Genomic DNA, 15,117 nt, shown 5'->3' with positions numbered 1-15,117 from the left:
ACTGCACTTCCTACCAAGCAGAGATCAATTTAAAAACTGAACAAAGTCAACTGAAAGGGCCCTCAATGGCGAAACCGGGAACAATTTATGTAACAAAATAAAGGAAACAGTATTGGATTATAACCCAGAGTACAGAGTAAGTATTCATGAGTCCCTGGTGACAAAAATAATTGAATAAATTAGAACTCCCCACTCTGTAAGTGTGGGCTGTGCACAGTGGCTTCCTTCCAAGGAGGACAGTGTGGAAAGAGGAAGGAAAGAGTAACGTGACAATGGAGAACTCTGGAAAACACTCCTTCAGCTGGGTGATCAGGGACATCGTCAGACAGAAGGCAGCTTGATAGTAGATGCCCTCGCTTGACACGATATGATGAAAACAACACTTAATCTCTGTGATCTCCCTCACAAAAATCTATCACCCCAGCCTAGTCATGAGAGAAACATCAAATTTCAACAGAGGGGCATTCTACTATACACCTGACCCTTGTCCTTCAAAACAGGCAGGGTCCTCAAACACAAGGCAAGTCTGAGTGACTTCCACAGCCAAAAGGAGACTAAAGAGCTGTATCAACTAAATACAGAATAGTATACTGGCTGGGATCCTGGACCAGGAAAAGGGTATCAGGTGAAACTTAAGGAAATCTAAATAAACTGTGGATTCTGTTTAGTAATAGAGCATCCACATGGATTTACCGATTGGCACAAATGTGCCACACTACAATGTTCGTCGCAGGAGAAAATTGTGTATGTGGAGGGCATATAGGAGCTCTCTCAACTATCTGTTCAATTTTCCTGTAAATCCAAAACTGTTCTAAGAAAATAAAACCTATTAATTAAAAAACAAAAATCAAATGAGGGTTAAAAAAAAAAAGACAGTGTTCAGTGACCTTGCTCTTCCTATGGTTATTTGCAAACAAATAACTAAAAAGTATCCAAGCCACTTCACACTCACAGTTCTAGTGACCCAGTAACAGCGTGGGCATTTGTCACCATCTTACACACAGCATCCTGGTACAGACTGTCATCAGGAGAAATAAACAACCCCACTCAGCTGGAGGGACTGTGCTAGGACATGGAAGCATTCCCTGGTACACCCAGGATTCCACGTGTCCCTCTTCACCTCCCAAATTCCCCTAAGACAGGCTGGGGCCACGTGACTAGTTCTAGCCAGTGGAGTGTGAATGGAAGCGGTGACACTTCTGGGCCCAGCAAGCTAAACACAGGTGTGGCAGCACCTCCCACTTTTTCCTTGTAAGTGGACCTTGGAGGCTTTGTGTTCTACGGGGTGGCACTACAGCTGGAGGTGGCCACAGGATCTGAACAAGACTTCAGCAGAGTGAGAAAGAAATTTTCTTGTGTTAAGCCATTGAGATTTAGGGTTCATCTGTTGCAACAGCTATGGTCATTGACCCTATAATACCAGGTGATTGCGTTCTGCAAATAAATGTTCCTTCCCTTCGGACAGAAAGTCATGAATCATAATGTTTGCCGTATTTCCAAATACCGTACTTACCACAGGCGATGGTCCAATAGACCAGAGAGTCTGGAGTCTGGTACAGGATTCGGTAAGGAGCCACCCGGGCACTGGAGTCCAGCACGACGTCAAGGGTACCCACCAGGAGGCCTGAGGGCAGAGAAAGGGGGAGAAGTGTGTAAGCGTTTCCTCCAAATCCCCAGAGGCAGCAGTGCGGACGAGCCCTTTTGCTGGGCCTCCCCACCACCCCCTCCCCCCGCATTCCGCCTTGACAAAGCTTGACCCTCTCAGACCCGATGACGTCGGCTCTACTCTACATTACTCGTTCCATCAACCTCCAAGAGACAGTGCACAAACGGAAAGACAGTGCTGGTTTCAAAAACAAAACCAGCAAAGCTTCTAGCTCAGTCTGGCACATGGCAGTATTTATATAAACGTCTGTTTCAAATTAAAAAGCAAGGTACTAAGACTGAAATGTGGGGATCTCTGCTTTACCTACATTATGCCCAATGTGTATGATTTTCTCACTCTTTTCATCCAAGAAACGAATCCTTAATGTGAGTAACTTGACAAGGCCGTGGGAACCAGGCACGTACATCTGAGTCTGTGTGCCAGGCTGCCCCAGGTATTATTTTCATGTGCTTCGCTTTTCTTTTGTATTGAAAAGGTACAGTTCAGCTCAGCAAATAAGAAATGCCAGCTATGCGCCAGGCAAACCCTGTGGGCATGAAGCTGAATAAAGCAGACCCTGTAGGCATTTATAATCCAGCAGGGGAGAGGGCCAAGCAATGTTTCAGGGCTGTGTTTAGGAAGGAACAGGGCTGTGAAATATGCATTTGCCCATCTCAACGTCAGAGTCCCCTGCCATTTGTCACATCAATCATTATAAACAGAGATGACTGGAGCCTGGTCTACACTCTGCAAAGATGCAGTAATTATGCTGAGGACCAGGAAAGGGACTGTGGTAGCAAGATGTTGAGTTCTCTGGATCAGGAGGCTCAACAATCTGGCCAGGACCTGGGGGAAACTCGTTCATATCATCCAGTTAAGGCAAGCCTGAACACTCCAGAAGTGACCTTAGCAAACGATTTGTAAGAAATACAAATGCCCAGCGTACCGATGCTCACTTAAGAAGAGGCAGTGCCTTCTCTTGCCAGGAGTGTGTATTCTCTCATCTTATCTTTCACCCAGTGCCCAACCCCCACCCCGGAAGATGTGCCTCCTCTGTCCACATGGAGCCTGGATTAGATACCAAACATTTTCTACACTATTCCAGACTATCATGGACACACACACACACACACACACAAATTCCACAAGGTCGAATAAACTACATTCCTTCCTTGGCAGAAAGAATCCAAAAGATTGCTATCAAGTAAATGCCCATAATTACTCTAAAGTCAGATGGAACCCTGCATAGAGCAGGGTTCGGACTCAGAAGGACCAATTAGGAACTGTGATTAGCTGAAGCATCTTAGGACATTTATTTCCCATGCCTTTGTGTTCTGACAATGATATGACAATTAGAGTTTTGTTCTTAAAGGCTGAATACAACGGGACTTAGGGGCAAGAGGCTGGTTGGAATAAGGGGTTAGTCAAACTACCCAGCACTGTGATAGGGGAGAACAAATCTGACTCCATATTGGATCTGTTTCTTTTACTTTAAGAATACTTTGTATTCTGTTGCTTTTGCTACAAATTAATCAGTAAAGGGATGCTGCCCGTAGCTTAAAGTATACATAATGGCCCAACCCCAGGAACCCTGCCTCCCAGGCCTGAGCCTATGCTAAAACACCTTTGTTTAGCTCACAGGAAACCTCCTGACCATGGCTACTTGTGAATGGCTGCAGGAAAGAAGAAATTAACACATCCCCTCTGGAGTCAGGGGACAGGAAATATTTGCAACAACTTACTGCCTTTTTTACTTTACCTCCTTACGTCCCCTTCTTTTTTGTATAAAAACTAGCATCCAAACCTGGGCAAGATGGTTCTTTAATCCACCTCTTCTCAGACTGCTGGCTTTCGGAACAAAGCTGCGATCCCTTGCCCCAACAACTGGCCTCTTGGCTGACTGGCCTATCAGGTGGCGAGCAGTACCCAAGACACTCCTTTATTTAGTTTGACTTTGACTTAGAGTGCATGTTTATTAAGGATGGCTTTGGGATGGAGCTGATGGTGGTTGAGGCTGGGAAGGGGGTGGTAAAGGCCCCCAGCCTCCCCTGCTCTGCCAATTGGAAATAACTAGCTCACCGGAAGCACCAAGCCCAGGGCCTGGCCCCCAGCAGGCTTCTCACAAAGTTCCGCTGAGTCTGAACCACAGGTTCTTCTGAAACTGTCACCACCAGTCTCTCTTGGGGTGTTGTCTTGTTACAATGTCTGGAGGCTTGTTCTGACTCTACTGGGTAACACACGATACCATCGAAACGCCCTTTCTTCTGCTCTGTCAGCCTGGAGTCGTGAAGAGCAGTGGACAGTCAACCAGTGTTCAGAAGAGGTCCGTTCTGGCTCTGACTCTGCTGTGACCAGGTCCGGGGCACACGGACAGGCCATTTAACTTCTCTGCCTTTCATTTCCTCCATTGTAAAGTGGCTGTAATATACCTGCCTTCTTGAACCAGGGGTATTAATCAAGAAGCCTAAGGGAGCTTAACATGAGGAAGCCCTACAGTTGTCCTCCTGGTCTGTGTCCAAGGCCAGGAATCCATTTAGGTTCATTCCAAACCGCCGTGACCATTAGCTGCCCTGCCTACACCAGGAAAAACAAACTTTCGTTAAAGTGGAAATGAATTCGTGTGTTTGCTCCGGCCTGGGTGAAACACATCAAAAATCAGATCTCTGGCGCCTGCAGAGTTTCCCAAGGGGTAGTTTTCCACATAACGCCACACACACGTGCATTTTTGTTTTCTCAACTGTGACTCAGGTTTACTGCAAAGACCTCTAATTACTCTTTAATTATCTGCAGATGGAGGAGGATATTAACAGGAAAAGCAGAAGAGTACCCACTAAACTGGATTCTCTTCTATGTGATTTAGAAGTACAAATACATGTGAACCAGAAATATAAATGCATCACTCACAATAAAACTTCTGTCTCCTTGAATCAAAATACTGGAAGTGTCACGCATGTTGTTTCTAAGGCACACAGACTTCAGCCTGGGGCTAGGAGCTGCAGTCGAGGACCAGCCCGTGTGGTTTAATGAGCCACAGAAAGAGCGTCATGGCAGATAAAGACCCTTCCGAGGGAAGGCACAGCTCCCTGGGCAGAGCAGCGGACAGAGGTGGTCTGGGTTCGGGCGTCCTCCAGTCCTGGCTCTGCCACTGCCCAACTCCCAGACCCAGTCTCTCCAAGCCTCAGTTTCCCCATGCTTAATGTCTCACTAGACTTCTCTACTCTCTAACACCAAGGAGAGAAAGCCTCTGAAAAGGTCCAACCCCATCCGCACATCTTGACCACCAGGAATGTCCCCAGCTAAAATCCATCTCCAACATCTATTATTCTAGTTAACAAAACCCCCACTGTCACTCACAAGTAAAGAAAACTGAGTGGCTTCAGGAAGACTCCCCTAGGGTGAGAGCTTCTGATTAGACGCCAGTCCACCAACCCTGAGTGTGCATTCACAACTGGAGCCACCAACTTCCACTAACATTTAGAGGGACACTACCAGGTAGATTCGTATCTACCAGAGGGTCCATACTGAAAGATTTGTGAATTACAGACAGTATAATATTGCAATGCTCACATCAGGTGCACATAATATTATTTAAAAATGTGAAAGTCCTTTGAAAACTTAGGGCACTGGATAGCCCAACAGAAAGTAATACTGTGAACTGTGAATTGAGGCCCACAGCTGGCCAGCGAAAGCAATAAACAGACTCTGCTACCTTAACCCAGAAGTGCCCTCTCACTTTGTAACACTGACCAGGATCTTCCCTCCACTCGGAGTACTGTGCTGGTCCATCGGCTCTCACTTCCCACCACCTCAAGTGACAAACTCCTAATTACCTAACGCCGTCTCTTTCCAATCCAGATCCCCCTCCAAGTTTTGCTGCTGTGATACCTATTTTGTTATTTAAAATCACTTGCACATTATGCTGAGTTCCATTTCTTCTCCTCTTTCCAGAGTGGGAGCTCCTTGATGGCAAGGCCTGGATGAATCCTTCGGACTCCTAGGTCCAATATTTTGCTTGGAGCACAGGAAGCCCTGAACACGTATCTGGTGGCAAGAAAAGTCAGGTATTTTTTGAAAACCTATATGGTAAGTTTATCACTGTCTAAACTCTATTGATACAAGGAGTCAAGACTCTGGAAAACAGAAACTCCTCTTATACTCTCTGTCCACACAGAATACTAGAAGATGGGAAGTCTAGCCTAGAGAATCCCCCAAAAGCAGCAATCAGGATTTCCTTAGAAGTCTTACTACTCACCTCTCTGAAATGGCTGTCAAAACACTGAACCTTTCATCATTTCCCACACAAAGCGCTGTTTTAGCAGCTGTTCTAGTCAGCTATTTCTGGTGTTAAACAATCTTTGATTGCCTGAGAAAACTGAATCAAATTATAGCCCTCAAAATAGCTCTTCTCTGCATCTACCTATTACATTAGTTCAGGGGCAGCTGGTAACATAAACGGGCTGTTTTCAAGGAGATTCAGAAAACACACGACGGAACTGGTACATTTAGGCGTCCCACCAGCTGCGGGCACTAGGGGGTGTGTGACGCAGACAGTCATTTCCACTCCCGGGCAGCCCCTCACCCTTCTGGGGGCAAGGATGTGTCAGGGGAGTACAGAACATGCAGGAATGTGCCCATGACAACGATCAATCCATCTGCTGGTGATCTTGGAATAATGTAGTGTCAAAGGGGACAAGACCCTAAAGCTCACTCGACCTCCCTCTATCCCCTCAGCCTTGCAGCAGTCAGATAAGGCTGAGCCCTACAGAGACCACGCCGGAGTGGTCTGGGGGGTGGGCTGTGTCCCGACATGGATGCTCTAATATTACCCATTCAGAGAGCGCCTGGGATGTACTGAGCACTACTGTTTAATAAAATACTTCAAAACCACAGAAAATTACTGAAAATTACAAAATATACGTCCCACCACTCTGTCTTTAACACTTGGCATTATCTGCTTCAGATCTGGTTCTTTTTTTTAATGAAAGAAAACATAACACAGACAGCAAAGGTCCCCTTAATGCCCCCTTAATCCTATTTCTCTCCCCATTCACCATCCTTAAAGTTTTTATTCTTCCCACCCAGGTCCTTATATTTTTATTGCCCCCTATGTATGTACATGAAATATAGATTTAACACTGAAGTATATTCTCAATTTTACATTAAGGATAAAGAGTAGATATTGTTCTGCAATTTACTTTTTTTTACCCAATAATATATTTATAAAATTTACCCAGGTTATACTTATAAATCTGATTCATTCACTTCAAATAGTGTTAATATTCCACTGTTTAAAATATACTGTAATGTATCCATTTCCTAATAAAGGACGTTTGGGTTTATCTCCTTTTTTTTTTTCTTTGCTATAATGGGCACTGCAATCAGTCTCTTTACTTGGTCTTTAAACATATGAGTACTTTTTTAGGATGAAATTGTTGGGTCACAGGGTAAGTGTATTTTGAAATCTTATTAGATATTACAAAACTGGTCTCCAAAGTGACTGTGCCAATTTACACTCGCACCAGGAAAGTGAGAGAATATGCTTCTCTGTAATTTCTGCAACCCTTAGTGATATCAGATTGTTTCATTTTCACCAGTCTCAAGGGTGAGAAACGATATCTATTTGTTGTTTAAATTTGCATTTTTCTGATTGTTAATGAGTTTGGGTATCTCTTCCAGCTTATCGGCCACTCCAGTTTTCCATTCTGTGAGTTATTTGCCTTTCCTCCATACTGACATTTGCTGAGAGATCCAGGTCAGAAATTCAGAGTTCACTACTTAGAGACTTCCTAATATCCATGCTGGATTTTGATTCATTTCAGCAAATACACACTGATATTTCTAAAGCCAGAGGGGCTGTACACTTGGATTTACTTCGATATATTTATATTCTCTACAGATGCAAGACCTTGGGATCAGTATTTGCAAGCCCTCTGCATTCCTCCCATGTAGGTTTTCTGTGGGTTGCAGGCTTCTACCTTGTCCTTCTGCCTGCTGCTGCCTTGATGTAAGTGGTACACCGCCTATTAGTCTCAGCCCTTATGTCTGCACATGACGCTAGGCAGAAAGGCTTAAACAGTAACATCCTGAAGCAGCTGCTGACAGATACACAAACTCCAGCCACACCATAATTTTTACACTTCTCTTAATAAATCTTGCTTGTTTGTTTTTAAAGCCTTCAAGGCTTCACACAGCTGTTTTATACTCCATCCGGAATGTCCTGTCTTTTCTCTTTCTGGCAAACATCTATTTCCCTCAATATCCAGGTGAAGGGTCACCTAAGGCATTTGTTTTGCTTTCTTCCAACACTCAAACCCCCAAATCTCCTGGCAATTAACTGTCCCCTTGTCTGTGGTCTGCCAACCACCTTGCACATCATATCACAAAGGTAATTATCACATTGTTTCTTGCCCAGAAAAAAAAGTCAGTTCTTCCTATCAGGCTGTGAACTCCTTGAGGCAGGCATGGCCTTATTTATCTTGGAATTCCTGAAGCCTAAAATGATGTCCAGCACATCATGCTGAATGTTTATAAAATGGGCCACAAAGTTTTCTACCTGATGGACATTGGGAGAAACCAAGAACTATTTCCAGAGCTTATTCACCTCTGTGTCATGGGACCCAGTATAATAAGTTCTAGTCATTTGCCACAAAGAATCAGACAATGAAAGGGGACCAAGACTTGAGAAAAAGGCTAGAAAATCTCATCTCAGACTGTGGGAGGTAATGCTGCTCAAACTCATATCTGAAACTGAAATTTACCGTGAGACATTAACTTCTCTAATTTCTGGAAGTAATCTGTCCCTTTTTACTAAATGTGGAGATTGATCTGAAATGAAGTTGGAGCGAAAGCAGAGATATTTAGGGAAAGCACAAGTCTTTCTATTCTCCTACTTTTGGAAACTAGTCCAGAGATTAGATTTGGTTGCCCCCAAACCAAGAAAACTCAAAGATTTAATCAATTTAAACTCTTGCATCCTGCACACAGATTTTTAAACACTTGCTTGCTCACCATACTGGCCAGAGACCAGGAGAGAGATTAGGGACTGGCATGTGTGCACAGTCACAAAGGAGGAGAAGGCTGTGAGGGTCAGCTGAGGTGAGGGTCAGCTCCCTACCTACACATGCACCTGAGCTTGCAGCGTCACCATGACCAGCGTGAGGGTTCAGTCGGCCACTGCAGGCCAGATACAGTGTGCACAAGAGACAAATACAGGTGATGGCTGCTCTCCACCCAAGCAGAGAAGGGACACGAGAGGTTTGCAGGGGAGGTGGCTGAAGATCAGGATGGGGGCAATCTGTTTTCCCTGTTCCACAACCTCAAAGAGTCTAACAGCCTTTCTCAAGCGTGGGTACTCCTGGCTAAAAGGAGAGACCAACGCCGACACTGGGATCCTACCTTTGAGGTAGAACAGTCTGGAAGTGTCTGTGATCCCCTGAGTCTTGTACATTTCCCACCCCTTCTAGCACATTTAAGTAAAACTGGTTTCTCAACATGGTTCAAACTGTTGGTTGAAACAGATCATCCACAAAACCCCCCTCCCCTTCACAGCTGCTTCTCGGGACACCAGTCCAGCCAGACGTATATCATGGTTGCTGTGAAATAAAGACAAATTACTTGAGGGAGGGAGCCCATCTATACACATACGCGCGCACACACACAGGAGAACCTGTGACTGTCTGTGGAAAGATGAGTTAATGAGAATTCCGCTAGCATAGCAAATACATTGCTGATTCTGTCAATTAGGACAGTCCTCAAACTATTTGTGGTTAAGAATCAGTTTTTAATTTCCAAATGTGTTGCAGACTGACATGTCTGTAAAATACAGTGCCTATGAAATACTAAAATATATCTAGAGAATATGAAAAAAGACAAAGAAAATACAAGCCTTCAATTTTCTCATTATTTAACTCAACAGACAAATTGTTCCAGGTTTCTAAATGCTTAATCTCAATTTCCATTCTTGAGCTCAAGGCAGTCGTAGCAAACAGGCTGCAAACTGGCACTTTAAATAACGCTGAATTAGGGAAGGAGAGGCTGGAGGGCAGTAATTTGCTCAGGACTGTGTTTATTAGAATCATATATACTTTTAAAGTGGATAGTCAAATCTATGTCGTAACTTTTTATTTGAGAAATGAAAAAAATCATAGTTCTTCCACTGCAAACTAAAATAAAATTCAACAAAATTATTTTTCAATTGAAGGCAAGAATACATGAATAGGGAGAGGCACAAGGGTTTCCCTATATACTTATCTCAAGGGGCCCGGGTTTTAAAGTGTGGAGAATCAACCTGAAACTAACATGATATTGTCCATCAACTATATTTCATTTAAAAATAATAATGAATAAACAAAAGTGTGGAGAATCTGACCTAGCATATGAGGTGGTCCCTGAGAGACCCTTGACTCATATCTTACCAAGAGGGGATCAAGCTGAAAAGGGCAGAAAGACAAAGCTCGGAGAGGCATTTCAAACTAATTCTGGATAATGGGGTCTTTGAAATCCATGTTTACATAAATACCCAGAAAGTTAGGGCTCAAAATCTACATTCATATTTTCCTCTACAAAAGATAAAGCACAGACTGGTTTGTAACTAAACAACCTGGGCAGAAAACTGAAATCTGAAGAGGATTTGGCCTGCAGGGCCTCTGTCCAGCAGCCAGTTAGCTGTGCGCTGCTCAGATCTCCCAAACATCCTTGAAGGCCCCATCTTCCAAGAGCTGCTCCATTTACCCTGCAGGCCAGTCTCTTAAAGTCACACGCACCTCCTCCTGCACAAAGGGAGGGCAGGTGGAACTGATTTTTCCTTCTCTTTGGGGTGGCATCTGAGAAGGAATCATTTTATTTTAGTTATTTTAAATAACTTCTAAATAACTTACTTTACACCCTAGTTAAGACCAGCCACATAATTTGTGGAGCCCTGTGCAAAATGAAAATGCAGGCTCCCTTGCTTATAATTTCTTGGGGATTTCTAGACAGCCATAGCAAAACATTAAACCAAGCCTGGGGCTCTTCTAAGTGCAGGTCCCAGTGCACCAGCATGGACCACAGACCCCGGGGCTGGCCCTGACGCCAGCAGGCAGTGGTGATTTCATCTCCACAAACATGGTTCTCAGACTTTTGTCAGGGATTCAAGTCTGCACTGACACAGATCAATGAAGACAATGGACTGAATTGATTCAGAAACACTCCAGGTACCTGTGCAATCCAACTCCTCAAACAAGCCCTCAACCCAGGAAGAGGAAGGGAGATGCATTTTCATTTCATTTACAGTTGCTTCCATTTATACGACGGGAAGGGGTATTGATTCCCATCTTGTCTGTGGAGGCAGGTCTGAACGTCTGAAACTGAAGGCTCAAGGCCGGCCAAGGTCAGCCACGAGAACAAGGATGCAGAAGCCCTTTCGGTGCTGCTGAGAGCAGTTCATTGATGTGAAGCCCACTGCTTCTAAGAGACGAGCCACACCCACTGCCTCCGAGAAACCTGGGCTTGACACCCCTCGGACCCCTTCTGTCAGGAGGGCCAAGTTTTGCAGGAGCCACTTACTGTCCCAAACGACTGCCCACCCTTCTCCTAATTCACCTAACCCCCTTCTCTGCAATGAAATAACAGCATGAAATTATTATGAATTTAAAATTACATTTAAGCAATAACCTAGAATGTCTATGTAAATTATAGTACAGGTATACAATGATGCTTAGACATTTAAAATCACGTCCTCAAATAATTTTTTAATGACATGGCAAGATGTATCTAGTATGTTATGTGAAAAAAACCACAAAACTATCATTTTTGTTCTATATGATCCCACTCTGTCCAAGTACAATACTGTCTGTATTGAATTATAACATATGTATTATTTTTAAAGATTACAAAAATGAACATATTGGTGGACAAAATAATTTTACTTTCTTTTGTGTTGTTCTGTGTTTCTAAAAGTTTCTTAAATGTACATTCAATACTTTTACAATGTAAAAAATTGTTGTTGTTGTTGTTTTCTCAATTATTTCCGACCTCCTACTTTGGGCTTCGTTTACTCAAAGAGAAAGCGTACCGTCAAGTAAATAGACGGTTACCATGTTTACAGCAAAGCTGCTGCTTCACGGCAGAGAACCACAGGTAAGTGGTCTTGTTGCTAGGATGCAGCGTACCAGCTTGGGGTCAGTATCTAAGTGAATGGCATCCCCAAAACGAGTTCCAGTGGAGAGGGGCCTGGCCTTTGTCTTTAGAAATTCTTTTAAAATTCGTATTTTCCCTCTAGTAGACAAAGCACATCAATACAACAAATTGGTACATATTAATACACATAGGGCCATACTGCTTAACCCAACTGTAGTGACCAGGTGTTTAATAACTAGCTTATCTTAAGACAGGAAGTTTGTAGTCCCAGGATAAAAACCACAAAAGCTGAATAAAATTAGTTACGTTATTTTTATCACTGAGTATTCATTATATTTTATAACTGAACATTCATTATATTTTAAGCACCCATAGTGTTTCCTTTGGCTACATATAAGCAAGACAAACAAAGAGGCAATATGTGCTCATATCTACAGAGGAAACACCTGGAAGGGGGCACACCCAACAGTTCATACTGATGACCGCTGGAGAATGACACCAGCCTGGGAGACGTCCCCTAGGGAAGAAATCAGGAACGCTTCTGAATTATTAGAACTGCATTTTTTAAAGTAGTTGTTCTGCCGTTGGAACTATACTTTATAAAACTTTGTATTCATAATTATTTACAATTTGCATACGTTATAATATAGCAATAATAAAAGAATAACAGAATATCACAACAAAGATCCTTCCCTAAGATTTCATAAAAGATGAGACTACGTGACCCGTCAGCTCTGGCTACCACTTCCTGCCACGGGCACCGGCCACCCTAAGAACCGGTCAGCCTATGATGCTTGCGTTGGGGTGGGCAGGAGGACCGTCACACTGCACAAAATAAGACTGCCTTTCACTAGAGCAAACGCACGGGGCTCAGGTGTGGCCTATGTGGAAGATGAGGCCGGCCCATCACACCCTCTCAAGGGAGTCTGAGCTGAGGCAGACTAGGAGGAAAGCCAAGTAGCTAGAGAAATGGATGCTGAAAGGACTTCGTGAGAAAGGAGGGCAGCAAGCAAGCCAGATGCCACAGAGGCAGAAATACTGAGCTAAAGAAGAGATACAAAGCAGAGGCTGAGACAGCCAGCTGTCAGCAGGGTAAGTGAGCAGAAATGGAGAGGGCAGAGGAGGGACCACGCAATCGGGAGCTGAGGGGAGGCAGGGAGCCACTTCCCTTCAGCTGTCTCGCTTCCTGTCAGCTCTCCAGGCCTGGTGCCAGGTCCATGTATCCTGCCAACGAAACCCACGTACCTGAGGTAACTTGAGTCTCTGGTCCTCGCAACCGAAAGTGCCCAACTAAAACCCTAACTACCCCCTTGGCTCCATCTGAGATAGACTATTGGTAAACGTTCCCTTTGGTAGGACAGCAAGGCGAGGGTTATGTAACACGGTGCCAAGGCATTAACAGCAAGTTAATAATACGCCTTCCAGCCTTGCATCCAAATATTCCAGAACAGATAAAACCAGAACTGTGATTAAAACAATCATGCTATTTACAGGGCAGAAACACATAGCAGCCTGGCAGTTTGTCTTGACTTTCTCACTTTGAGGGCATCCAACCTCACCTGCATTCCCTCTTCGGAAGAATTCTGAGTCTAGCTTAGCCTTACGTCACCTGGATGAGACTAAGGTCTATTTCACAGAGACATCTCAGCTTGTGATGGATCAAGTGAAAGCAATCTTCACCTAAGGTCTAGGTAAAGCTTTAAAGAGAAAAATCAAGCTGGAAGGACTGAAAATAAAGAGAATCACGGTGCCAACAAGTGGGAGAAACCAAACTAGGAAGCCTGCCAAAGAGGCTTTGACTTTGCAAAGCCCGGTGTGTGGCAGCAAGTAACGTCCTTATTTTGTCAAGTTATATATTATGACCTGATGTGTTTTTCAATATGTGGAAACGACCTGCAAATGTAGGTGAGTCCCTTATGGAATACATTAAATCCAATTAAGATTTCTTGAGAAACAGTGCAGGAATGGCCTGGAAATAGCTTGTATACTACTCTGAAAAATGTCAATAATGGATGGAAAAAAGGATCACCAGCAATAATGGAAAGCAGTGTACTGTGGGGTAAGGGGAGATAACCTTTGCAAAGTGATTTCAAAGTCATTTCCAAGAAACTGTTGTTTTTCATGCTATAAACCTGACACAAAAGACACAGAGAAGGATGACAACCAATTGTGTGATATTAGCAATGTCATGGACTCATGTATCTTCAAGCAGAGACTGACGAAGGAAGATGAAAGGTGGGGGAAATTATTTTTTATATTATTGTTTTATTAATGAGTAGGGGAAATGAAAGTAATGAGGGTCTTGTTATGTTTCTTTCACCTTGAATTACATCTCCTATACCTAGCTCCTTAATCTCTAAGCAAATATGATAGATGCACACGAAAATGTATACACATATATACATACATAGTTTGCACACATATATATGCATATACACATATGACAGTCTGCTCATTTAAAATGAGTTTAGAGCAGTGAAGGGTCTTAAAAAAACCCTCAAATTTTGGTTTCTATCTTTGGATTTAATGAAACACAATATGCATAAAAGAATAGGATTAAATCAAAATCAATATTCTCAGATCTTTACAAATAATCACCTTCGAGAACTCCTTTAATGCAGTGTTTCTCAACCAATACACTTTCTGAATAAACATAAAAGTTCCACTCTCTCCCTCAGATTCTGTTATGTGACCCTAAATGCCCTGATTCTGTACAGAATCAGCATATGTTCCGTGAATCCAAAAGATACAGACAGAAGATTTTTGCCTCAACTTTTCTTTCTGTCATTTGTATTGGGAGGGAGGTGGGAAGAGGGAGAAATACATGGAAAAGTGGAAAAGCCTAAGTTTGAAAATTTTTCCAGTTATAAATTAACAGCGTTTATGATGCTGTTTCAAACAGCACAGGCTTCTTAGGGGACAGCTATCACACGAATGGGTCTGGAATGCCGATGATTCTTCCTCGATGGCTAATTCACCAGCCCTTCTCCTTTTAGACACGACTCTCCTTTTCCTGCTGTGACAATATCTCATTTACGGCTCTGGGACTAACTTCTCAGCAGCATGTCCGCTGTGACCCCGGGTGGCAAGGAGGCAAAGGCTGTGGGAGAAGCCGGCAGCAGGAGGCATGTCATCACCACGCTTCCAGGCTTCAGAACCTCTCCTCTGCCGGTGGAGGGCCGGGGCCTCTGAAACCTAGACCTCAGATCAGGAGAACAGATTCTTTCCATGGCTCTGTCTAGGCGTGAAGATTATATGATCAGGAAAGGTGTGCTCTTGAGGCGCTCAGGGTTTCCCCCAGGGGCAACCAGTGCATTCTCTGAGACGAGACAGGAGAGCAGGGCTCTGGGTGCCTC

At 43.7% G+C, this 15,117-nt stretch overlaps 1 protein-coding gene across 3 annotated transcripts in view; it reads right to left on the bottom strand.

Moving 5' to 3' along the window:
* Positions 1-15,117, bottom strand: part of TBC1D9 (TBC1 domain family member 9) — a 106,656-nt gene that overhangs the window by 62,026 nt on the left and 29,513 nt on the right. For all 3 annotated transcript variants that reach the window (XM_072976585.1, XM_072976596.1, XM_072976588.1), the window contains exon 2: positions 1,514-1,624. In XM_072976585.1, coding sequence (XP_072832686.1) covers positions 1,514-1,624 — 111 coding nt within the window. The remainder of the gene's footprint in view (positions 1-1,513; positions 1,625-15,117) is intronic.

This window comes from Vicugna pacos, chromosome 2 (assembly GCF_048564905.1).
Source record: "Vicugna pacos chromosome 2, VicPac4, whole genome shotgun sequence".
NCBI lineage: Eukaryota > Metazoa > Chordata > Mammalia > Artiodactyla > Camelidae > Vicugna > Vicugna pacos.
The sequence above is the reverse complement of the archived record's forward strand: the minus strand, read 5'-3'. Positions and strand labels throughout refer to the sequence as shown.